Consider the following 25,332-nt stretch of genomic DNA (forward strand, 5'->3'; position numbering starts at 1 on the left):
ATTTGTCCTGTTCGATTGTAATAAAATATCTAAAATATTTATCAGGGGTTCAATTTATGTTAGTCTTGGGATGACCTTTTTAATTAAACTAAAAATGTATGCACATAATTTACCTACTCAAAGATTAGATTTAAATTTTCCCAAAACAATAATTTTTGACAGCTATTAAGTTTTCAGAAGAATAGATAATGTTGTTCTAATGATTCGAAAAAGTAGTCCGTCGCCCAGAAAACAATAAATTAAAGGCAAATTTAGATATGGAACATTTACACGTTCTTGTTAGATAAATACTTCGTAAAAACCGTCTCTTTCGCAATCTGCGAACAAAATCTTAACTATTTATTTCATTTGGCAAATTCCCATGAGCTTTCTATGTGTTGGTGTCGCATTTGTAAGTGTGGGTGAAAATTGGCGCTGGTGGGGGATTTCTATGTGTTGGGGCAGGGGTTTTTAACTTATTATTTGGATATATTTATAAAAAAATATTTTATAAATTGTGTGAAATGTCATTTTATTAATAGTATTTCATTAATTGCTATCTGTTCAGGGTTCCACCAATAATAATTTTCGTAAAAAAGAAAGGTAAAAGTAAATATGAAAATAAGCTGTCACGTATTATAAAGGTAGATTCACGGATTAAATAATTAGCATTATCATTAAATTAAACAGAATATAGGTATATTTAGTGTTGGTTAATACCAACTTTTCATTGATATCAACTTAGTTTCTGCGTTTAATTTTTCGTTAATATATTTTTTTTGTAATGTCAATAAAATATCGATGTGATTTTCATTATTCAAGTGTATTAATTTAATAATTCCAAGTTTTTGAAATGTAAATAAACACATGTAGTATGAGTTCTTTTGTCACGAAAAAAAGTGTGCGAAAAAAACAATGATTAGAATTGCTTTAATTGTGCATGGATCGACATTGCAAAATTTCCATGAAAGTCGCCAGGAATCGCATCGAAAATCGTATTATTTACATAAATTCGTAAATATTCGGTTCCGTCGCGGCGCCCCTCGATACTGGATCCAAAAATAAGGGTTTCGGGCGTTCCGACGCCGCGTCGCGGCGCTCCGCACACTCAGTGCCCGTCCGACCAGCGAGCTCGCACCAGGTAAGGAGATTCTCAACTTCTGACGTTTGCGGAAAGTGAACTGTGCGCGAAACTTCTAACAATTTACTTAACCCTCAAATAATCTAACCCCAGTGTGTTTGTGAAAAAAACAAAGGTAAGTCCACAAAAACAAGCAAGGGAGTTTGCAGTTTCAATTCGGGAATGTTTTGAAACGTCCGTGAAAGTGCTATTTTTTTTATTTTTGGACTCAAGTGAGACTATTTAAGGCAGCTGATTTTAATATAATAGATTGTATAACATTCAAATTAATTACATTAATTTACAATCGCAGAATATAAACAATTCTACAGTAAAAAGTTTAACGTAAGTTTACAAACGTGATTATTTGAACATTGCCTTAAAATTTCCTGGGAAATCATATTGAATTAAAACTTTTTATAATTTTAAAATTTTAGCCAATAACTTGAGTCAGATGGTGATTAAAATAATTTTCGCTAATCGTGCCAATTATAATATATAACTACGCAAAGTACTAACTGTCTTCATGATTATTCTGTTATTATGATTAACGGTTTAGTGATGTTTAGAGATAAGAGAATTAACTAATGTGTTCCCTGAGAGATCACAAAAACAAAGAAAAGTTTCGAAGATTTTCTACCTCTGGAAAAACTCACCCTCGCTAGGGGAGGCGCTTTTAAAAAGTTTTTTAGCCCAAGAAAAAAGAAAAACGGAGTAAAATAAATAAATCGATGAAAAAGCTTAGTTATACTATTATAATCATAATAAGAGTGTCTTATTTTAGAAATTGTTAGAAATTACAAATGATATTTTAAAAAACGTATTTCTGTATAGAATATAGTTGTCATTTTTGTAGCAATAATAATATACTGCTTTATATTTTACCTCAAAGAAAACTATTTCATAACGGATAAATTCGTAAGTTTCCACGCGATTTTCCGGAGCTTGGACGCGTCCTCGCTAGACGGCGACGGCAGTACGAGTATCGTATAACGTCGGCCATACTTGGCCCGTTCTATTTCTGTCCAACCCGCCGCGGAACAAAATTCCTCCGTCTCGCCTCCACGCGCATCCTATTTCCGACCATTTCACATGTATAAACGACCAAAATCTCACAGATTACAGGAGTTAACTGATTTTTGCACGCCACGAAAGCGCGCCCACGCACGGCGGAGTGCGCAGGCGCGCGTTTTGAATTTCCAACTGGTCGGATTTTATTTTCAGCGATGCCCGTTCAGAGGGAAACGTCAAATCCACTCCTCTTGTATATGAAGCAAAAATAAATTGTTTACACAAAGGTGGGTGCTAAAGGATTAATGCGAATTAATCTGGACATGTGTTCATGTTTCCACGTTAATTGACATTCGATTTTGTTTTTTATGTAACGTATTAATTGAACGTGTCTACATAAGTTCAGATTCCATTAATTTAAGAACCGATCTATTAGTATGAATTTAATTATTTCATCAACATCAAGCTTGTTTTTTTATTAATTTAAGACTATTTGATTTAATTATTTATTTATTTTGGCCCACAACGTGGCAAGAGGCCCAATCACAGCGGGAAATTACACCAAAATATCTACAGACGGGCTTGAAAAAAAACATTTTTAAACTATTGTGATCTCACCGGGAATCGAACCCAGAATCCTCCATGCATGATGCAAGCGTCTTAGCCGTTACATCACGGGGGCCACCATATTATTTACTTTTATTGTTATCGCTAGATTTAAGTACAAACTCGTATACAGATTAAATGAACACAATCGAAAGTTTAAATGCAATTATTGTATTAAGCGTACTTGATGTTCCTGGGTACTTGATTATGATTGAATTCCAAAACATAAAATAATTCATTTTCAAATACCTAATGAATTATATTTGCAAATGTCAAACTTTTTTTTTTTTTTGGAAAAATGAAATATTTGGGTTCTTATGATTTACCCAATATTTAATTTTGAGGGCCATTTTCAGCGAGTTGTAAATAACTCACTTTGATCTTCCAACCAACGTGGGAATGCTATTTTCAAAAATGTATTAAATGTCAGTTAATATTATTTTATCGTTATTGGAAATCCTTAAAAAAGAAATAAATGGTTAGAAATTATAAGGAATTTAAGGAAAGAATCTGATTGGGATCCATAAAAAACGAATGTGGTTTGTAAACAATCAAAAACATTTTTTTCATACACAAAAAATAGCATCAACGGTTATGATGGAAAAAACATTTACGGTCCTAACTTTTTTTCTACCCAATAAATTAGAGATTTTAAGAGCCATAAATATGCTCATGGCTAAGAACTACATTTCGCTGAAAACCGCACGTAAATCAGTCTATCGAGGACACATATACAAACAATGCCTTATATATATATATATATATATATAGATAAAGGCAAAAGTATGAATGGAAATTTACTGATTCGTACAAAATAGAAATTAATATTAGGTGATTTTTGTCTCTTCACCGTAGGGTAAAGTTCAATTACAACATCCAAATATATTTCAAATCCACCAAATTAATTTGATTAATTTGTAAAAAACTGATTTTATTTAAAAAAAATCGCTGCCCTAATTCTTGTATGTTCAATAGACCATTCTGCAAATTTAACAAAAGACATTTTATTTGTTTTTAAAGTCAAATAAGTAAAATCAGTAAGTGGAGATTGGCACTCAAAAAATGCTGAAAATACTATTTAATAACGGAAAAATAATAATTCTTTAGCTACATGGACGCGTAATAAGATAATGAAAGTAAGTGGAGATTGGCACTCAAAAAATGCTGAAAAAACTATTTAATAACGGAAAAATAATAATTCTTTAGCTACATGGACGCGTAATAAGATAATGAACATATTGGCATTCATACATAACTCAAATTCCTAAAAAATTGTATTTTGAACACATAAGAATTAGGGCAACAAAATGTGTTGCCCTAAAAAAATGGCATTCTAAAATTAAACAGCAATAATTTCCATACTAAAATAGGGCAAAGTGATGAAAATCACAGGTTGAAATTATTTTTATTACATATAATAATGTCTGGTCATAAGATACACATTTGGTGTACCAACGCAGTGCCCCATGCATCACTTGGTGTGGACAGGAAAACGATGATGACCCACAACTAATATACAATATCAAAAACAATAATTTTGAATTATTTTTGATGACCTATCGAGTCGAAAAGACTTGTCAGGATTCTGTTTTTATTTCACACTCGGAACTGTATTCTTCATTCTTTTCGAGCACAGGAATAAATAGAAATAATGCGATAATATTTGCTATGATTCAACACCCCGGAAAGCATTCCTATGCAATGTGGTCACCTAACATGTCGCCGACCAGCATTGTTAACCTACAGTTTGACGGGTAGAAATAACTATCACCTGCTTGAGAAAAGCTTCTAACATATATTCTTTGGTGTTGAGCCAACGCCAGAACAGAGTTCTAACTCTTGTAGCTACAAATTCAGAGTATTTTTAGTGCAAGGGGCTAATAACGACGCACTAAATGAATATTAACTTGGCCAAGTCGAGATACTTAATTGTCATTATAATTCATATAAGCTACGAGTACCTAGTACACTGGAATTTCGTTTGACATGGTTTCGAAATAACGCAGTTTAGAAATGGAATAAAAAAATATTTTTAAATACTTAAAAGTAATATTATTATACGAGCTATACTATAATTATACTTCTACTATCCCTTATTAAAATGCCGTACATTGTTCCTATTTGGTGTATAAAAAATGATGATGACAGAGAAATTTCTTGCTAAAAACCGAAAGCTTTTCTGCGCGTTTGTAGATCTGCGAAAAGCGCTTGATAACTCTATCAGAGATAAATTATGGAAGGAGTTATCGAAGTATGGAGTGAACAGTAATCTGACACAAGTTATTGCTTCTCTGTATAAGGACAGTACAGTATGTGTTATGCTAAATGGATCATACACGTCGTGGTTTGCCATTCTTAAACGAGTCAAACGGGGATGCATGATGTCACCACGTCTGTTTAACGTATGTGTCGATAATTGTAAATAACTAAAAGATTTAAGGTTTAAGAATGGAAGAAAAAATGGGTTATTTAACTGTCAAATATCTTTTAAATGCTGGTGATGCCGTGCTTTTTGCTAGCATCAAAGATAAAGTGCAATGCTTGGTAACAATAGTCTACGTTGTATGCGAGGGGAGCGGTTCACTGATGAATGTGATGGTTTTTTAATGAAATTAAAGTATGACTAAATGTGTGATCACAGTGAGTGGAATTATACTGAAACAGGTAGAGGAATTTGTGTGTCTGGGAAGTATGTTTGGTAGGGATGGAATGACTGACCGAGAATAGAGTGAACGGTGCACTTAAGTCAACCTTGGCAAATAAATGTTTGTCACAGTAGGCAAAATAAGCAGTTCACTGTGGAGTCCCGGTGCTGACCCTTATGTATGGGAGTGATGTATGGAATTGAAAAAACAAGGACGAAAGAAGGGTGAATGTTGTTGATATGCGATCTCTTAGACAAATTTGGGGTGAAAGTGTGTACAAAAGGTGCATAAATGTCGAGATCCGTACATAATGTAAAGCTGAGATAAGCATTATCTACAAAATCAAGAAAGGAATTATGCGTTGGTTTGAAGATGTTGAACGAATGGACAGAAAGTTCCGGGTTAGATTTCCGGTGAGAACATAAAAATTATATTGTGACTTTTCTCAAGCCTTGGTGTTCTGTGCTAAACTTCACCACTATAATTGGGTAAACTGGCCTATTGTGGTGCAAAAAAAATGTTTGAAATATTTACTAAGGGATTGTTGATGGATGCAGAAAACGAGGAAGATCTAAAAAGACATGGCATGGCCGAATCCAACAAATATTTGAAGATGGACATGTCGAAAGTCAGAATAATTGGCAGGCGTGAATGAAAAGATGTAAGCGAGATCTGTATGCAAAGACAGAGTGGTATAGGGTTTTATACTCTCTGGTTAACCTTGCGGAAAAACGGCATAATGGTTTATTTATACTAATGATATTTAAAGTGAATAATCGTTGTTACGATTTTTACAAGTATTTTAATGTCATGTTATATTTAAGAAAAAAATTAAGGTACAATAAATAGCACACTTTTTTTTTCAAAACCCGAATAGATTTTTATGCATGTAAGATGATTTACTGAGTTAGATCAACAAGGTATTGGGTACATAAATTAAAATAATTCGCTCATGCATAATATCAAATCTGTTAATAGCTTTGGCAAGATCTTTAAGGCGTTGTGTGTCGTGGCGCCACGACACGCCACGCGAGAACAGTGTGATTCTAACCATATAAAATACATTGGAAGTGGTACGCGTCAGATAGCTCCCCAGCACACCGGTCCACAGCGACCACAACACACCATAACAATGTAACCCTGTCTTTACTTGTATATCATGTTTTTTATTTTATTTAACCATTAATAACTTACTAATATTACTAATAATATACATGTGATTTACGACATTTAATAAACCTGATGTACTAATCCAAATAATTCCTAAACTAATTTTACTGGTATAATTAATCTCAGGGGTCAAGTATCAATTTATCACTTAACTCAATAATATTTAAATAATGGCTTACTTTTCGATAGATTAAACTTACCGACAAGGCATTGTTTTGTCTCTCTGGCAAAATAATAATCTTTTTCACATTTTTTTAAACATATTTTGTACATTTTATCAATTAATTGCTATTTATGTCCCTACAAATTCGTAAGCGTAAGTGATTGGTTTTTGATACAAAATATAACAAATCAAGATATTTCATTTGTTTGAAGGCTATTCAAGTTTTTTATATTTATTTTGTTGATTCATCTGCCTCGTTATTTATTCGACGATGCGCGATGTTATAAATTCATGCTGTTTTCATGATATTTCTATCTATTTGTTTGAATGTTATTTTTACCAAGATACTATTTTTAAAACATTTAATAATACCAAGTGAAATAACAAAGACAGGCGCCGTGGCGCAGGTGGTTAGACGGGCAACTGTGAAACTGGCTAAAATATTCTAAGAAACATTTTACTCAATTGGTCTGGGTATTTTTCATAACCTCATTCCATATTTCCTCTTTCCCACCGCTGACAAGCCTCTAAATAGAGACTTAGCTGGTTACACCTTTTTTAGCCCCTCCCATTAACGTTTCAAACACAGTTTTAATTATATAAATAATTTATAAGTTTAAAATTTTTAAAGAATAACATGAAAAAATATTTCTCTTCACTTCACAAATCTCAAACTTATTACTGGCTTTACAAAAGTCCATTAAAATCTTAAATAAACTTTTCTTATACGCGTATAGATTAAAAAATATATATAAATCATTAAAATGAACGTGCAAAAAAAGTATGTTTACTTGGTTATGACATGTTTTAACAATTAACATCGGCTTATTAAACATTCTAACGCACTGTGTGTACATATTAAATATTAAATATATGAATCTAGACATAATGATTTATTTATGGTTTTCCTCGACATTTTTACGCAATAATAAATTTTTGTACGGAAAATTCAAGCCATAGTGATTTTTTTTCGTATTCCCGCATAACTGCAATTTGTGGAAACGTCATTTTAATAATATGTGAATGTTTTTTTTACGCAACAGCATGCTAAGAATTGGTGAATAATACAAGTTAATTATAATAATATATTTTTGTATTATTTAATTTAATACTTACTGTTATTATTTGGCATATTATTTATTACTCTCATTTCTTACTATAGTAGAGAGTGGGTTTATAAAAATCACATTTCAATAATTATCGTTTCAACAATGTTTTTTTCCCTGTTGATTTCAATGATACTATTATTTTGTATATTTGATTATGTATGAGTTAAAATTTTTATAATTTATATTTTGATATTTATATCTCATTATTTTTTTACATTGTCTTCTTTGGAATTTTATTATTTTTAATTTATATTTCGTTTTTCTGGATTGTTATTCTTTTGCATCACATGTCATTATAATTTAATTTAATTAATTTTCTATCATTAATTATTATGGTTTGACACGGGCACCGCCTAAAAAGCCGAGTTCATTAAGTTCATTAATATTTAAACAAATGTAATTTTGAATGAATAAATAAATAACCAACCTAATGCTTAATTATTTGGGAGCGAGTAAAATCACAAACTTTGAATTTATTCTAATTGCAACTAAGAAAATATTTATCTTATCGTTTTTATTAATGATGTATGTTTCTTTCAGCGTCGTTTTCCTTTCCCTCGAGCCGTAGCAGACACTCCTAGCCAAAATGGACGCGATCAAGAAGAAGATGCAAGCGATGAAGCTGGAGAAGGATAACGCCATGGACAAGGCCGATACCTGTGAAGGCCAAGCCAAGGATGCCAACCTCAGGGCTGATAAGGTCAGCATTACCATTATTTGGCAAAAAAAAATTCTGAAGTCCTTATTCCAACTTTCGAAATCAAATAAAAGTTAAGATAAAAAAGAAGAAAGACAGTTGAAACCCAAACAATGAAAGGTTTATTATAACAAGAACGGAATCCTTATTCGTAAACATTTCTGATAAATGTAAAAATCAATCAAATTTATCTCTTATATGTACAATGTACATTATATACCTACTAAAAAATTTGAAGACTGCTGTATTTTAAAACAATATAATGTATCTAAAAATTTAGCGGCTTTCTTCAGAATTTCTCTTACTACACAACGTAAACATTATTTTTGTTAAAATGGATTCCTGTTTTCCCGATATTTTGTTAATGTTATGACATTGACATATTAATACACATTTGTCAATGTGTTACGGTAAAATGAATCTTAAAATATACAAATATTTTTTTTAAGGTAAAAAAATCTGTTTTGTCACCTTTCATTAGCTGGTTTGAGTGATTTACATTATATTGAAGGGTGCATAATGCTTTTACAAAACTCCTTAATTGCATATAAATAAAACACTCGATGACTTACTTTTATAAGAGTGACAATAGAGTGACGGCGGACTTCAAAAATATTAATACCATCAAAACTCTTTATTGCTCACTAGTTCGACCCCATCTAGAATACGCTTCTCCTATTTGGTTTCCATTCTACAGGACTCATATTGACCATATCGAGTCTGTCCAACACCGTTTTCTAAGAAAAGTGGCATGGTTGCTCGGATTACAGAGGGGTAATTATTCCTCTTTTGAAATAGAGCAATCTCTTAATCTGTCTTCATTGGAGAGACGTAGAACTGAGATGGACCTTATATGCATTTTCAAAATACTTAATGCTTTAAGTGATGTCCCATCTCTGTTGCAATCAATTTCTTTTCATGCCAACCGTGTCACCAGAAGTCAAAATCTGCTATTTATAAAATCTTCTAAGAGCAACTTTGGTTTTTATGCCTCAATGTCCAGAATGTGTAGATTTGACTAATCTACACATTCATTCATCACACGACTTGGAATTCTTTGGGATAGATCTTCCTGCTTTTCGTAGATCTCTTCGCGACTAAACAGTGTGGGATGAAGTTGGATTGGCATGGTTTAGCTCAAAGTTTAAGGTCTTTCGTTTTTTTGAATATATTGTACACAATTATTGTTTTGCCCTTGTTTGTCTTTGCTAAATAGTGTTATGTTCTTTTTGTTCAGTTTCTTGCATTTATGTTTCTTTATGTAACTGTTGTAATTGGCTTAGGCAGTATATATATAATAAATAAATAAATAAGAGGATTAATGGAGACTTATAGTGTAGGTACGACGTCTGTAATGTATTTTAAAGATAGTTTTTTTAGATGAATATTGATTGTTTATTTAAATTACAAAAAAAGTACTTATGTTCTAAACCGGTGATGTTCCTGCGTGAATTATATAATTAACTGAATTATATGTATTTCCTGAATACGTGTATGATGTGTTAAAATTTAAAACTGTAAATAGTTTTAAATAGGTCAGACTGATGATGTATTTTGTTCTAATTTCTAATAGGTCCATTTTGTATATAGTTATCTTGTCTCCGTAGATCAACGAGGAAGTGCGCGATCTCCAGAAGAAGCTACAACAGGTAGAGCAGGACCTGATCGACAACAAGAACAACCTGGAGAAAGCCAACAAGGATCTAGAAGAGAGGGAGAAGTCCCTTACAGCCACAGAGTCCGAAGTGGCTTCCCTCAACAGGAAGGTGCAGCAGATTGAGGAAGACCTCGAAAAGTCAGAGGAGAGGCTCGGCTCCGCCACCAGCAAGCTGGTCGAGGCTTCGGCTTCTGCTGACGAGAACAACCGGTGAGTACCGCCTGATAAACCCATATTTTCATTTCAGTAAAACACAACTGTTCATCCGTGAAGAATATGTACCTTCAGTTCTGTATATGAACCAGAATCCAAGACGAGTGTTTTCAACTTGGAGGCGTCTCTTAGATATAGTAAAAGTAATTGTTGAAATTAACACAAATGAAAAGCCAACGTTATACAAGTGGAGTTAAAGGTATATTGATTTATTTATAAACTTACATATTTATTTTCATCACATTTTATATTAAGAACGTATTTAAAAAAATATTTTTATCAATACTGGTTTTATTTTTCCCTTCTCTGTTTTAATACGTTTTGCATTTTTCTGTAATTTTACTTTATTTTTTATTTGAATTAACCTTATTTATTATTGGTAAATGTCCTTCAATAGTTCAGCTTCTACATAACATTTCAATAATATTAAATTATGTATAAAAAATATTTCACGATGTATAGAAATTAAATTTGTTATTAAAATGTTAGGCAGTTTTTGAATGCATACAAATTGCTTTACAAAACTTATTCATCTGGAATTTTTTTCATTTCCGCAGACCGAAGTCTATTCTGAGAAATAAAATGAATTCTAATTCAACCTTAGATTCTTCTGTTCGAATTTCTCTTTTAATCTCAAATATTATTTAAATTCAGACTACAGAAACAAAAAAGAGGTTAAAGTTTTTCATTTGAACTGGTTTCATTAATTTATCTCCCAACTAACTTAAAATAACAGTATTAAAATAATATTGTTTGCTTAATGTTTAGTAGATTAAAATGAATTATACTTAGGATGGTTTATTTTTACTATACGCGTTTTTCTGTATTATTTATTTATGGCAAAAAATCAAATATTACATAAAATAGTAACACCCAAAAATCTATAGGACCAAAAGCCCTGTGTTCAGTTTCAACATAATGGAAAATGGAAGCATTAGTATTATTTAAAAATACGAAATATAATATAAATACAAATTTCATATCACCATACTATTTCTAAGCATTTAATTATTCTAGTAGCGTGTAAAATATTATTTTATAAGCCAATATGATTTGTTTGCTCCTACTGTAACAGAAAAAAATATTTCGTATTTCATTATTTAAAAAATCCGTTACTCTGAGAGGTTCGGCGCTGTTCGGTAGACGACCAACTGTGAAACTGGCGTCGCGGGCTCGATTCCCCTCGGATGTAAGCAAAAATAAACAATTATTTTTCTCAATTAATCTGGTGTATTTTTATCATATACTTCATATATTTTTACATATACTTCATATACTTTCTCATCTGCTGACAAGACTTTAAACAGAGGCTTACCGGGTTATTCCTTTTTGAAAAAAATACTGCGAAAGCGCTTTATAATAATTAGTAAAATAATTGAAAAGTGGAAATCTATATCTCTCTGTTGCAACAAATTTAGTGAATCTAATCATCAAAAATTTGTTCTTAGAATAGGATGCTTTCAAGATGAAGAAAATCTGACTGCATTAAAAAAATAATATTTGTAATTAACTTTATAAAATATCTCAATTCACAAAATCCGAATACAGCTGAGAGGTCTTATTCTTTATATATCTAATTCCTCTGTACGTGTGATGTCACCGTACTCCTCCTAAACGGCTTAACCGATTTGTGTGCGGTTTTCAGAGAAATATAGATCTTCACGCTGTGCATGTTCGTAGATATTAAAATGTTCAATCTAATATGTAAAAAAGAAGTTAGGAGCATACATTTTTTATTCATCGATCCATCAAGGTTGCATTCCAGGATAATGCATTTGCAAAAAAATTGAAAAATTGTATTTTTTTGTATGTAAAAAAAAATTGTTTTTGAATATTTACAAACAGAATTCGTTTTTTGTGGATCTCAATCAAATTCTTTCCTTTAATTCCTTATAATTTGTACCCATTTATTTCTTTTCATTGGATTTTCGGTGACACCAAAATAATATTAAATTCGATACATTAAAAAAAATCGTATTCCTACATAAGTACACCCCTTTGTTGGCGAGACGACCGGAGTTTGACGTTTGCAAAAAAAATAACGTATTTGAAAAAATATTTATTTTATTTTCTGGAATTAAACCATAAACAAGTACCTACTTAAATTCAATACTTTTTTAATATCAACAATTTTTCGTTTTGGAATTTAATCACAAACAATTACCTAGATGAAAAGTATTTTTCCAAGATAATAGCAGGCAAGCATTAATATAAAGCCGAAATTCTTGTCTGTAGTCAATTTCTTCAATGGCATTTTTAATTGGCTTTCGTGAGAAAATTTAGAAATCTTATTACTTTGCGATGTTAATTAAGTATATAATACAGGTTCATTTTAATTATATAAAATAGTTTACACAGTTCTTTTGAGAAATGGTTTTCTTTGACTTTCGGGACTTTAATACTCTCACAGACATCTGATACAATATTGGATTACTTTAAAAACAATTTCATGAATTTATTTACGTTTACAGACATTCCTTTAAAGTGTAATACTTTCGCGCGTCAGACAAGTTTACAAATAAAACGTTAAAAATAAAAAGTAAAAACTGATCGGGTGATTTATTGTAAATAGTTTTGGAACTGTAAATTGCTGTAAAAAAAACATTATAAAATTCATGATGTAAAAAAATTATGAATCGTTTTTCAATACTTGGAGTAATAATGTTTTGTAAAACAAAATTAAATTGATAAAATATTAAATTATAAAAATTAATTATTAAATTATAAAAAATACGCGGAAAGAACGTTATTGAAATATTTTATGTGATTTAAAATATTTATATTGTAGGTAAAAAATAAACGGTTAATTTCTCAAATTAATATTTACAGTGTACGTTTATTTTATTTATTTATTTAAATAAAATAAATATTAAAGATATCATTTATCATTTTACTTTAGTTTAGCGATATCAATATATGTTTAACAAATTACAACAAATATGGAGAACATTTAAGAGAAGGAATGTGAAAGTCCAGGCATTTACAGGGCTTATGATCTATCATGGTCTGGTTTAACTAGCCACCTTTTCTTTTATTCAAGAAACATACAGTACCATTTAATAGTTTGAGAGTACCCCAAATTTGACTTAATTCTAATGAAACCGGTGAAGTTTCTATAATATATTACAAGCTAAGGTTATCAATTCACTATTTTTTATTATTTCAAGTACAATAATAATATTATAAGATAAAAACAAAACTAAAAGTAATTTAAGTATTTAATTAAATTAAAAGCATTAAAAACGTCAAATTAAAAATAAGCTCAAAGTAATTAAAAGAAAAATTAATATTTAAATTTACACAAAAACAACTTTATGCACTGTGTAACATTCACAATTTTGCCAATGTTTGAATATCCATTTTCTCAATTCTTCCATCTTTTGATTTTAGTGAAGAAAAGGAGATGAAACCTTTATTTTTGTGAAGAGATTCACCTGGTTGATTTATTTTTCGGCAATGCCTGAAAACAATTTTACCATTTTTATACTATTTGGGCCAGTTGGTTTAGTTACAATATTTTGAGTTAAAGTTTTTATTATTATTGTTTAAATACAATACCTACGAATAGCTAAAACAAGAGAAAAAGAGGAAAAACCAAAAACATCTAAACAAAAACAACTCTTTTATTTTAAAATTAATTTCTCTCGTTTCCACTGGAAAACTCATTAAAAGATGACCTTCATTACTCCCACCATTATAACACCCAGCTGTGTAACGAAAGCTGCCCGGGGAGCTTTCTCGTAGCGAGTGGTCGCTGGAGCTTTGACTCGAGTTACGAAACTATATTTCGACTCGGACTATTTTTAAAAGTGATTTAACCAATCGAGACATTAAAATATGCAGACAAACGTCCTCAATTTATTTATTTAAATGCGAACATTTTCTCTCTTAGAGGATTTACATTTATGTGAAACGAAATCGAGTAAGTTTTTTCGAACAAGCTTTATATAATTTGGAATAAATTATATATCTGGTATAAAAATATAAAAAACCGCTCATGTGCTGTGGGTCCAATTGCTAAGGGTTTTTACATATCTATCAAGGATATATATATATATATAAGTAATAACAATTACAGACTACAAGAAATGCGAGTTGACGATGATTATTTTTTTATTGATTTAACCATCAAGTGGTTGGCGCGTTCGCTTACCATGTTTGAGGTATCAGGCTCGATTCCTGGTAAGGTCGATAAGAAATATTTGTTTTAAACATAATGCAATTTTTTCACTGTCCCTGGACTGGCACGTAAGCGTAAGATTAATCACCTTACCTCTGTATCAGATATTCTAATTGCACTGCATCTAATATACAAATGCCTCGTCTTTTGCATCATAAGGTGTGGATTATGATAATTAATCATCAATGTTTGAACCATCAACCCTCACACCATCAATTTGCAGGAAACTGCTGCGAGACATTGCATAGATTTATACATAGTACTATTTATACATAGTACTATACATAGTACTATCTAGGTGTTTATTGATTTATGTTTATGTCACAATTTTTATTTATAGTATTCTTTAACATTCGTCAGTCTCGTAGTGTAATGGCCAGCACGTTTGCCTACCAAGCAAAAAGTTTGATTCCCGACACGGTTGAAATGAAATATTTATTTAAAAGGGTTTTTTTCACACCAAAATATCTCATAGTCCCTGGATTGATACCCAAGGCGTAAGACTGATCATCGTATCCTCATACAACAAAAAAAAACAAGATACGCTGCGATTGGAGTACCAATGCAGTGCCCTGTTCTTCATTAGATGTGGAAAGGGAATGATGTTGTTGATTTTTTAATTATATGCAAGCTTCCACTTTATATTTAATTGTATCCTAACTCAACACAGGGCTCTTGGCCTCATATAGTTAGATACGTCATTATGTATATTATTTATTTATATGAATAAATAAAAATAATAAAATTAAAAACGTCTGGTTTTTTTTAAACAGATTTTCGTATAAGAAAATTATATACTTAGCTAAAAATAATTGGTCGATAATTGTAGTGGTTATTTTTTTTTTAATTTCTTCGTTTTTCTTTATTTTTTACCACGATTTGTTAACAAAACAAATTTCTTAATCAGCCAAGAGAAATAAATATGCATTTCAATGTAAATCTTTGATTATTGAGTACTTGAAAATAACATTTTTAAATGTATAAATTGTATGTATTTATTTGATATGTAATATATATTTTCTTTACTAACTTTGTATACTATGTGGAAATCTGTTATTAGTTCTGAGTTTATACACTATATCTGTTTGTTTACTAAAATATGTATGTAGAACTGTTGATTTCCCTAATAAAATAAAATTAAATTAAATTAAATAAAAATTAAAAAAAATATATATCTAAAACATGTTACATAAAAATAATCACGTTCAATGATCGATTCTTGTAGCCTCCCTTATAAAATAAATGTAATATTAGCTATTTTGGTAATATTTATGTGTAGTATGCGTACCTATTTCTATTCATACATATTCATGGTTGATATTTATTCATCCCAAACTTCAGTAGTCTTCTACATTCAAAATACATTAATTTTGCTAAGTCTGGTTTTAGTTTATCCTTCTTGAGAACACAATGGCTTTATACTCCAAATTCAATGGTTTATTAATATAGACAATAGTAGGTGCCTGTGTTTCTCAAATGTGAAGATTCGTATAGGCTTAGTGAATTTTGAATTCAGACTAGAATTTAATGTTCGTATTTTTCAATCTAGATATTTTTATTACTTATGTATTTGATTAACTGCCTCACCTAGGTGAGTGAATAATAATGGGTATAAGGGATTAATCCTAATATCTACAAGGTCGATTTATTGATATCGCTTATGGCCAAAACAGTAAGTCAGGCCCAAAATAACATCGAATAGTGTAATAAATAGACTTTTACTTCTAACATAAAAAAACCTTTTATTTTGTTTTAATAAAGAATTGTTTTTTAACAATGTTTGATTATGTCCAAATGTTTGCAGACTGGCTGGATTTCCTCCCTAGGGAGTTGTTCATATTTAAATTCATTTCAACAGAGAGGAAAAAAATTTTGAGAAGGAAATATGGAAGTCTAGGCATTTACAGGGCTTATGACCTGTCATTGGCTGGTTTAAGTGGCCACTTTACACACTGTGTAACATTCACCATTCTGCCCATGTTTGAACATCCACATTTCCTCATCCTCATGTTGAATTACTATCTGGTAAAAGAAGAAGTATAAAAATTGAAAAATTGTTTTCAGGCGTTGCCTAGTAGGTGATTTGGTTCAGCCGGATGAATCTCACGCACGTGATAAAGGTTTCAGCTCTTTTACTTCACAAAAGTCAACAGATGGAAGAGTTGAGGAAATGTGGATGTTCAAACATGGGCAGAATGGTGAATGTTACACAGTGTGTAAAGTGGCCACTTAAACCAGCCAATGACAGGTCATAAGCCCTGTAAATGCCTAGACTTCCATATTCCCTTACATGGGCAGTATGTAAAGTGGCCACTTAAACCAGCCGATGACAGGTCATAAGCCCTGTAAATGCCTAGACTTCCATATTCCCTTCACAACAATTTTTCCCTCTCTGTTGAAATGAATTTAAATTGTTTTTTAATTTATGTAATAAATTAATGTAATAAATTAAAATACAATTTGGTAATATTTTAATTATGATCAAACAACAGGGCCTTAACCAAACTCACGTTAAAAGGGACAATGTAGGGTTACACTGAATCGATTCCCGGTTTATAAAATTGAAATTTAAAAATGTTATTTGATTTTCCTCAAAAAATGTTAAAAGCATGAGCGGAACTGACAGGAAGAATCCCGACTTCTAAAGCGGTTTCGGGTGTGTAAAGAAAGTGCTTTAAATTGAGCTTTTTAGGCGGGCGTAGACTCTAGGTTTTCTGGCGAACAAGGGTAGCGAAGAAGTTCACCCGCCGAGCCGTAAACATGCGAGGTAGCGCAGTAACACAAAAGTAATTTTAATATTTTCTTATTTTCAGTATGTGCAAAGTATTGGAGAACAGATCACAACAGGATGAAGAGCGTATGGACCAACTCACCAACCAACTCAAAGAAGCCAGGCTCCTGGCTGAAGACGCTGATGGCAAATCTGACGAAGTGAGTAATCTTTAAATAAATATTTGAAGAATTGATTTCATAATTCTGCATATCTACGTATTTAGTTTAAGTAAAATCACTAAAAATATTTTCATTCTTCAGACACTTTTATGCATATAATTTTGAGTTCACATGTTTTTCTTTCCAAAAATTTTCTGTCATATGCTGAAAATTCTGTGAACTACCAATTTTTGCGCGTCCTTTTTAGTCAGATTCGCTTCCCGCAAGTCTGACAAAACATTCGACAAACTGTCAGCAGTGGACGACAGGACTCAGGATTAAGTGAACCGAACGGACTCCGCCCCATATCAGTTGTCTGGTAATGGGTATTAAAATATTTTAATAAATTGACTAAATGTGGTAATATTATGGACCAGGTTTCACGCAAGCTGGCCTTCGTTGAAGACGAGCTGGAAGTAGCTGAGGATCGTGTCAAGTCAGGAGACTCAAAGATCATGGAGTTGGAAGAAGAATTAAAGGTAAATTTTTCCAAATCTTGTAACATAACCAATAATTGTATTCTGTCACATTACAAAGATATGGTGTAGTAAATATTAATGCGTTAACTTACATAATTTGCGTCGTGTTACAGTTCATCTAAATAGAATTATTAGTGGTCAAATGATTCTATCAAATTATTATTAGAAATGACTCAATCGGATGTATATATTTTTTCTTTAAATGCTGTTTTTGATCCTTGGCAATCGCGATGGGAATCTTCCCCTTCAGTGAGGGAACCTTTCTTTTTTTGCCTTCAATCCGTCAGCGCTTAAATATTCTTGAGTTAGGCCCGATCATTGGACTACGCATTTTTTATCAGGTGATGGTAAATTTAATGACAAATTATTTTCAATATTTACATTTGTGTAAATGTTTGTTGACAAAAGACTGGATTTTACCCCTTTAGGAGTCATTAATATTAACAAATTACAGCAGGGATGGAAAATACCTTAAATAAGGGAATATGGAAGTCTAGGCATTTAGGTCATAAGCCCTGTAAATGCCTAGACTCCCATATTCCCTTATTTAAGGTATTCTCCATCCCTGTTGTAATTTATTGACAAATGATTTGTTTTTAATTTTTGTTTGTTGATTCCCCTTCGTGCTGCTGCGGATATTATAATCAGTCTTCTGAATACATCCTGTAGTCGTGTCCTTTTCCTCCTCACTGTGACACCTCCCAAGGAACGCAGCTTCTCGCTACTATCCGTGGCCCTGTTATAGGTCCGGTCGGATAAACATATCTAATGGCTTCCAAAAAGAATTGCAAGGCTTTTAAAAAGTTGTGTAATCATTTCGGCGAATTGATCATGTCCAATCAGTTTAATCCCAGACAGTGAAGAATTCACTTCCCTCTTTTCTCAATACAACGAAGTGCATATTGTGCACTTCTAGATAACCTTCTTTCAGCACAAAGATGTTAAGGCTACCAGATTACAGACAGCTCTTTCGGGCAGCTTTTCTCATTCAACAACTTTTCCGTGTATGTGGGCACCGCCAAGGAGACTTATGTCCTCAGATGCGGTGTGCGGTATGTGAAAGACATGTTATCAAATTATTATTCCTGGTTCTTGTATCTTCATGCTATTTTTTAAAAACTGTATTCCATAATCTGAAATGCATTCCTATTGTACTGCACTCAATTTAAATAGCTCCTATAAAAAAAGTAATACGTATTATTCTACAATGTTTGAGTATGTGCAAATGCTCGCAGACTGGCTGGATTTCCTCCCCAGGGAGTTATTCATATTTAAACTTATTTCAACAGAGAGGGAAAACGTTTTTGAGAAGGGAATATGGAAGTGTAGGCATTTACAGGGCTTATGACCTGTGATTGGCTGGTTTAAGTGGCCAATTTACACACATTCACCATTTTGCCCATGTTTGAACATCCACATTTATTTGAACGAAAATAGCGCTATGTAAACTATTCAATTTTTCGAATGGAATTTTCAATTACCGGTTTCCGACCAAGGTGCTTCAAATTTTCATATAAATATACCCATTTTCGTATTCGATTTTACTTTATACTCGTAGATTATTGATGTTAACTTTTTCAATTTCCCATTGTTATCTCCTGGATTCGATTCCCAACAGAGTGAAGCATAATATCGGTCTCAAATAATGAAAAAGCTTCAACACTGCAATATTTCATCGTTTCTGGACCAGAGCTTGAGGGGTGGGACTCATCATTTTACCGTTATAAAGGCTCTTTTTATATTACGGTGGACTGTAATGAAGGGCGTTGATTTTTTTTAGAGACTTATTCTTGAAAAATTTAAATTAAATCAAGAGGGCCCTGGTACTACAGGGACTTTAAAAAAAGAACCTTTAAACGCGACTGTTATTTTGGAAGCTAGCCAAGCGAGGCAGGAGCAAGAAAGAGGAAGACAGCCTATTTTACTGCCTTATATAGCGTCTGTGGGTAGCTCCACATATAAACCAAATTATGCATCTAATGCACTGGAACCTATTCACAGAGGAACACCAAATTTAAACAACCGTCATGTGGAAAAAAATGTCGAGATCAATGTTGCGATCTGTTTACCGATTTAGTGCCCTATGCATCATTAGGTTCAGATAACCCAATGATGATGATGATGATGATGATGAAAAAAAGGAATGAATCCTGATTTACTCTGTTCTTAATGAAATTAAACCAATTATATTGGTTCGAAACGAATTTGAGTATAAAAGTTATGAAAAGGTTTAATTAAATCCAATCATTTTGTTAGAATTTTATCAACTCGTTACGTAAATTATTAACGATCCATTCATTACATCACAAAGCGGATATTTTTATGTTTTAATGATTGAAAAAGATTGCAGCCCTTCTGTAATTTTTTCAAGAAATATTAACTAATTTTTTTATGAGTCATTTTGACGTTTTTAACATCAAAATAGACTAACATAATTATTGCTAGATAAAACAGTTATTTTTTGTGTCAGATCGTTTCATTTTATTTATTTATTCGTTTCAAATTACATTATTTGTTAACTTATTCATCCGTGGTGGCCTCCGTTATGTAGTGGTCAAGACGTTTGACTCACACACGGAAGGTTTCGGGTTCGATTCCCGGTGAGAACACAAAAATTAAATGTGATCTTTCTCAAGCCTGGGTGTTCTGTGATGTAATTCACTACTGTAATTGGAACTCCTGGCCTGTTGTGGTGCAAAAATAAAATATAAATAAATAAATAAAAATATTCACTGACTCATTATGGCTTTATATAGGCTGTACCCGTGCTAAGCCATAATAATTACCAAGGCAAAAAAATAGTAACTCATACATTCTAACTACATATGATACAATAGCAATATAACATCACTTTGACTTTTTTATTTTGCTCGCATACACTTGAATAATACCTACTGTAAAATTAATTTTTTGCCTAAAACTGTTATAATTTTTCAAACACATTTATTTATGTACCTACTACCTACCTAGTATTTTATATCTATGGAGGAAAACGCATTCGATACTTAAAAAATAACCGGTTGTTCATTAGATAAGTACCTACATCTTATTAATTTGTTGTACCATAAAACTCCTTCATTTTAATTTTATACCTGTCATGTAATTTCTACCTCTGGGCATATAAACATAGATAATAAATGAATTCTAAGAATAACAGTCCATAAAAATTAATAAAAGTGATATTTCCTCAACAAAATAAAAAAAAAAAAACAAGAACCTGGTTTTTAAGTCCTGTGATAGTGTCCCGGACTCACAGATCATAAATTATATTATAATAGAGACGTGTTGTGGTCCCGTGAGTATTGCCGTGGTCTCCGGATCTGGAACTCCCAGATTCGAACCCCGCTCTACCACAACTTGTTTTCTATTGTCTAATATGGTTATTTACGACTAAAATTGAAATATTTCGGCAAATAATAAAAACGCAAATATTTCTTCAAAAAACCAGAATCATTCAAATGCTCAAAATCAAATGCTTTGAAAAATAATGAAACATTATTTCCTTGGACAGGTCGTAGGAAACTCCTTGAAATCTCTTGAAGTATCAGAAGAGAAGGCGAACCAGCGCGTCGAAGAATTCAAGAGGCAGCTGAAGACCCTGACAGTCAAACACAAGGAAGCGGAGGCTCGTGCAGAGTTCGCCGAGAAGACCGTCAAGAAACTGCAGAAGGAAGTCGACAGGCTGGAAGGTGCGTAGAACCTTCGAGTAGACACTTGTCACTTCTCGGAGGATGGTCTTGTAACTTTAACGTTAACTCTTTATTGTTTAGTGACGGTTGATTTAATTAACTCGCTTTGTCTAAGACCTTCTCCGGTTTATTGGACACATTTTAAATTTCGAAATAAGGTAACTTATTTTTAGCTTAAAAGTTGTACTTAAAAATCTACAAAATTATGTAGACTGTTTTACGCCAGTAAAATTGATCATGTAATTTGAATTAAGGTAGAAATCAGCAGATAATACATAGGCAAAGAAACATAGTCGATTTCGGAAAAAAGCATGTTTTTAAAAAGAAAATCGTTTTGTAGGTACATCTTCCTTTGAAGGGTTGTAGTAAATTTGCCCGGAATTGAATCGAGGCGAAGCGAGGGTTCAAGTCTTTATTTACAAATTTTAAAAACTTTATGTTTATGAATATTCTAAATGAACATGGAGCGTATTTAAATATATTAACATTTTTACATAATTACTTCTAGTTTGAACGCTGTGACCTTTCTTACAGTATAAAATAACACAATTCTAATGATTTCGAGTACCTGCTAGTACCGTAGTCAAATATTTTTACTAGCCATTTGCGATGATATGAAATGAACGTTTTTTATCAAATCGATCAAATATCTTATAATCATTTTATTTCATCGCGAATACTATTGCATGTTATTTACTAAAACTTCTAAAAATTTAATCAATTTAAATTAACATTTTATTTCGATTAAAATTAATTTTTTGGCTTTCGAGTGGTCTCACAAACTATTGCAATTTACAAATTCATTATTTACTTTCATAACACCGATTCTACGAGGAGAATAGTTGTTCTTGGATTTATTAAACATGATATTATGACGATAGGACTTAACGAATTCAAGGAGTCGCTTGAATTTTACTTACATTTTTATATATGTAACCCAGAAGACATTGGATTGGTCAAAAAAGTCAAAATTTTAATCAAGCGAATGTTTGTTTTTTAGAAGATTAGTGTAGGTAGATCTTTGACGATTGGGTAAAATCTAAAATATATTCTGATGCGTATTCCAGACAACCTGTTTCAAGAAAAGGAGAAATACAAAGCGATATGCGACGATTTGGACGGAACATTTGCAGAACTCACTGGATACTAACACACCCCTGGATACCCGTTATTTGTTTCAGTACCCAATCAGCCCCCCAAAACTGCCCAAAACAAATATCCACAGAACAGGAATCGCCAACTCTCAGGAACCCTATCCTCCTACACACTGGAGAATGTCTCTTGCACTTGTCACTTGCACAGTTCGCTATCCGGCTATTGCAGCAATGGCCGAATGGATTGTCTCATATTCCGCCCTCGTGTGTAATCAACTACTGCGGATTCTCCACTCCTCATCTCACTTCATGCCTTTGCTTTACATCTAAGGTGTTCCCGCCAACCTAACAACTAATCATGTCTTCCTATCTGTATTTTGTAATAACAAATCGTCCTTAAATGTTTCTCTTAAGTGTTTTTAACCCGATCTTTTCTTTTTTATAATTTTTGTACTTACTTTCTTCTCTATATTGTAACTAACTCAATCTTCACGACAACTATCGCTTATATCGCTAAGCTGCAGAGGACTGATAAACGAAAAGGTATTTTAAATATTAAAAATGTACTTTGAAACTCGTTTTGAATTACAGTTTTAAATATTTACTTTTTAAATACTTTAAAGGTATCAAGTAAAGTTTTTATCCCATTAAAACACCTTCACAATGAAAAATAAATAACCTAAAACGCCTCAATTTTCCTTAACGTGTTGAAAAATGGAAGCTTTAAAATTTAACGAAAATAGTTGGAAAATTGGAGTTGTTATTTTTATTATTTAAACAAATTTAAATTACTCCTTTTTTAAAGCATTACACTTTAATCTAAGAATTCGTTTTTGAATCCTACCTAATTATAATTTTTCTCATGATTAATAAAATATTTTAAACAGTATTGAAACTAAATAAATGAAATATTAAACATTAATATTTTAGACCTGGCATACATTTCTACTTTGATTTTAATTTAATTAAAAAAGGTTAGATCTGAGACCATCAACGTTTTACAAGATAATTATTTGACGCTCTTGTATTTCTTGTTTGTATATTGCAGTTAAAATTTAATTTAGTATTTGTCTTAAGATGAAAAGAAAAATACTCGATTGTGTCGTGAAAGCGTGCAAAAACTATTTGAATTAAAGGAAAAAGACTTTTCATTGATAATAGGGTACTTGTTTATAATTAAAATCTAAAACTAAAAACTATTAATATTCAAATATTGAATTAAAATAGGCACCTAGGTACTTTTTTCATATAAAAACATTCGTTATAAGATTTTTTCACAACTCAAATTGCCCATGCCTATATATTTAATTTGATAATCTCTTCTTACGAGAGAAGGAGTATATTTTTTAAATTTTAAATCTTTCCTGATTAAAAAAAAAACATATTTTGTAGGTCTTTTGCTTGTTATTTTTGTTTGGATTTTGGTTAAATAAATTAAAATTATTAAGTGTCAAAGTAGATATAAAATATAATTTTCAAATATTTTTAATTATAATAAAGAAAACTTGAGTTATTAGTAAAACGGAATGATTTTTACACTACTTATGTAACAGTGCCCTCGAAAATTAAAGTCAAAATGTAAACAGGTCTCTAACAATTAATACTTACATAAATTAAAATCAAACGATTTCTTTTTTATTTATCTATTAATGATACATTAACATTGCAGTTCTCGGCCTTCGCCAAAGTATTAAATGAATTAAAATGGCGGCTCGACACAGGATCGAACTTAAATTTTATTATTTCTGTTTTGATTATTACTGATTTTAATACCTTTTAATGTTTTATAGATGAACTTGGAATCAACAAAGACAGATACAAGAGCTTGGCCGATGAGATGGATTCAACATTCGCTGAGTTGGCTGGATACTAAAAATTACAAAGTGCATCTTTTTCCACCGCCATCTTTTATTACACCACACAAACACGAACACACCCTCACATACACTCACACACTGATACTATCTTTACATTTATATTTTTACACTGCTCTTCATCATATTTTAACTTCTGTTTCTTTTCTTAGACCCAGAAGTAAATCTGATATAAGAAAACTAGAGAGAATCTATGGGTATTCCTTTTTTTAATATCGCGGTGAGCCTTTTTAGTTTTTATATTATTTATTTATGATGTTGATGTACACATACAAATTACAGTTTAAAGTTTATTATGTAAATTATGTTACAATTTTTAAAAGGTAAAATAAAGTATTTATTATTATAAACTATTTAAATTAAAGTGGTTTTATTTTATTCAGCGATACATTTACCAGAAAATATGAATAGTCTGATTCAAGAAAGAAGACAGTAAGTCAATTTGACCGTGGTTATTTTTCAGCACATCCTGAAACATTTTTTTACAAATGGAAAAAAAAATGCGTGTTTATCGCTTTGAGTGGTGTGCCATATTATTAAAATTGTATGATGATATGTCCGATAGTATGAAGAATGTAAGAAAATTATTTTTAAAAAAATGTATTGTCTATTGTTATAATGTAGATTTATAAATTATGATAATATTATAATAATTAAAATAGTGAGGAAGTTCGGTGTTTTTTTTTCATTTAAAAAAAAACTATATATATAATTC

General features: G+C 31.4%; 1 protein-coding gene across 4 annotated transcripts; it reads left to right on the forward strand.

Annotated features, from left to right (window-relative positions):
* Positions 1-1,004: 1,004 nt before the first annotated feature.
* On the forward strand, positions 1,005-24,976 carry Tm2 (tropomyosin 2). Of its 4 annotated transcripts, none has more exons than XM_088236980.1 (8): positions 1,005-1,120; positions 8,344-8,503; positions 10,108-10,367; positions 17,364-17,481; positions 17,859-17,960; positions 21,472-21,649; positions 22,717-23,286; positions 24,534-24,976. In XM_088236980.1, the coding sequence occupies exons 2-7, from the start codon at positions 8,390-8,392 to the stop codon at positions 22,797-22,799; spliced, it is 855 nt and encodes a 284-aa protein (XP_088093106.1). In that variant the 5' UTR covers positions 1,005-1,120; positions 8,344-8,389; the 3' UTR covers positions 22,800-23,286; positions 24,534-24,976. The 4 variants fall into 4 exon arrangements, with proteins under 4 accessions (XP_088093106.1, XP_088093108.1, XP_088093107.1 ...); XM_088236981.1 differs by having other exon boundaries at positions 1,090-1,235; XM_088236982.1 differs by lacking the exon at positions 22,717-23,286.
* Positions 24,977-25,332: the final 356 nt, after the last annotated feature.

Source organism: Micrasema longulum, unplaced genomic scaffold (assembly GCF_059751315.1).
Source record: "Micrasema longulum isolate JH-2025_06_02 unplaced genomic scaffold, ASM5975131v1 h1tg001631l, whole genome shotgun sequence".
Taxonomy (NCBI): domain Eukaryota; kingdom Metazoa; phylum Arthropoda; class Insecta; order Trichoptera; family Brachycentridae; genus Micrasema; species Micrasema longulum.

What these genes read in the sequence shown, in the direction of transcription:
- Tm2 (XM_088236980.1), top strand. Translation starts at nt 8,390, where the DNA reads ATGGACGCGATCAAGAAGAAGATGCAAGCGATGAAGCTGGAGAAGGAT. An exon ending in CTGATGGCAAATCTGACGAA is followed by an intron (nt 17,482 to 17,858) that starts GTGAGTAATCTT and finishes ATTATGGACCAG; the next exon opens with GTTTCACGCAAGCTGGCCTT. An exon ending in AGTTGGAAGAAGAATTAAAG is followed by an intron (nt 17,961 to 21,471) that starts GTAAATTTTTCC and finishes TTCCTTGGACAG; the next exon opens with GTCGTAGGAAACTCCTTGAA.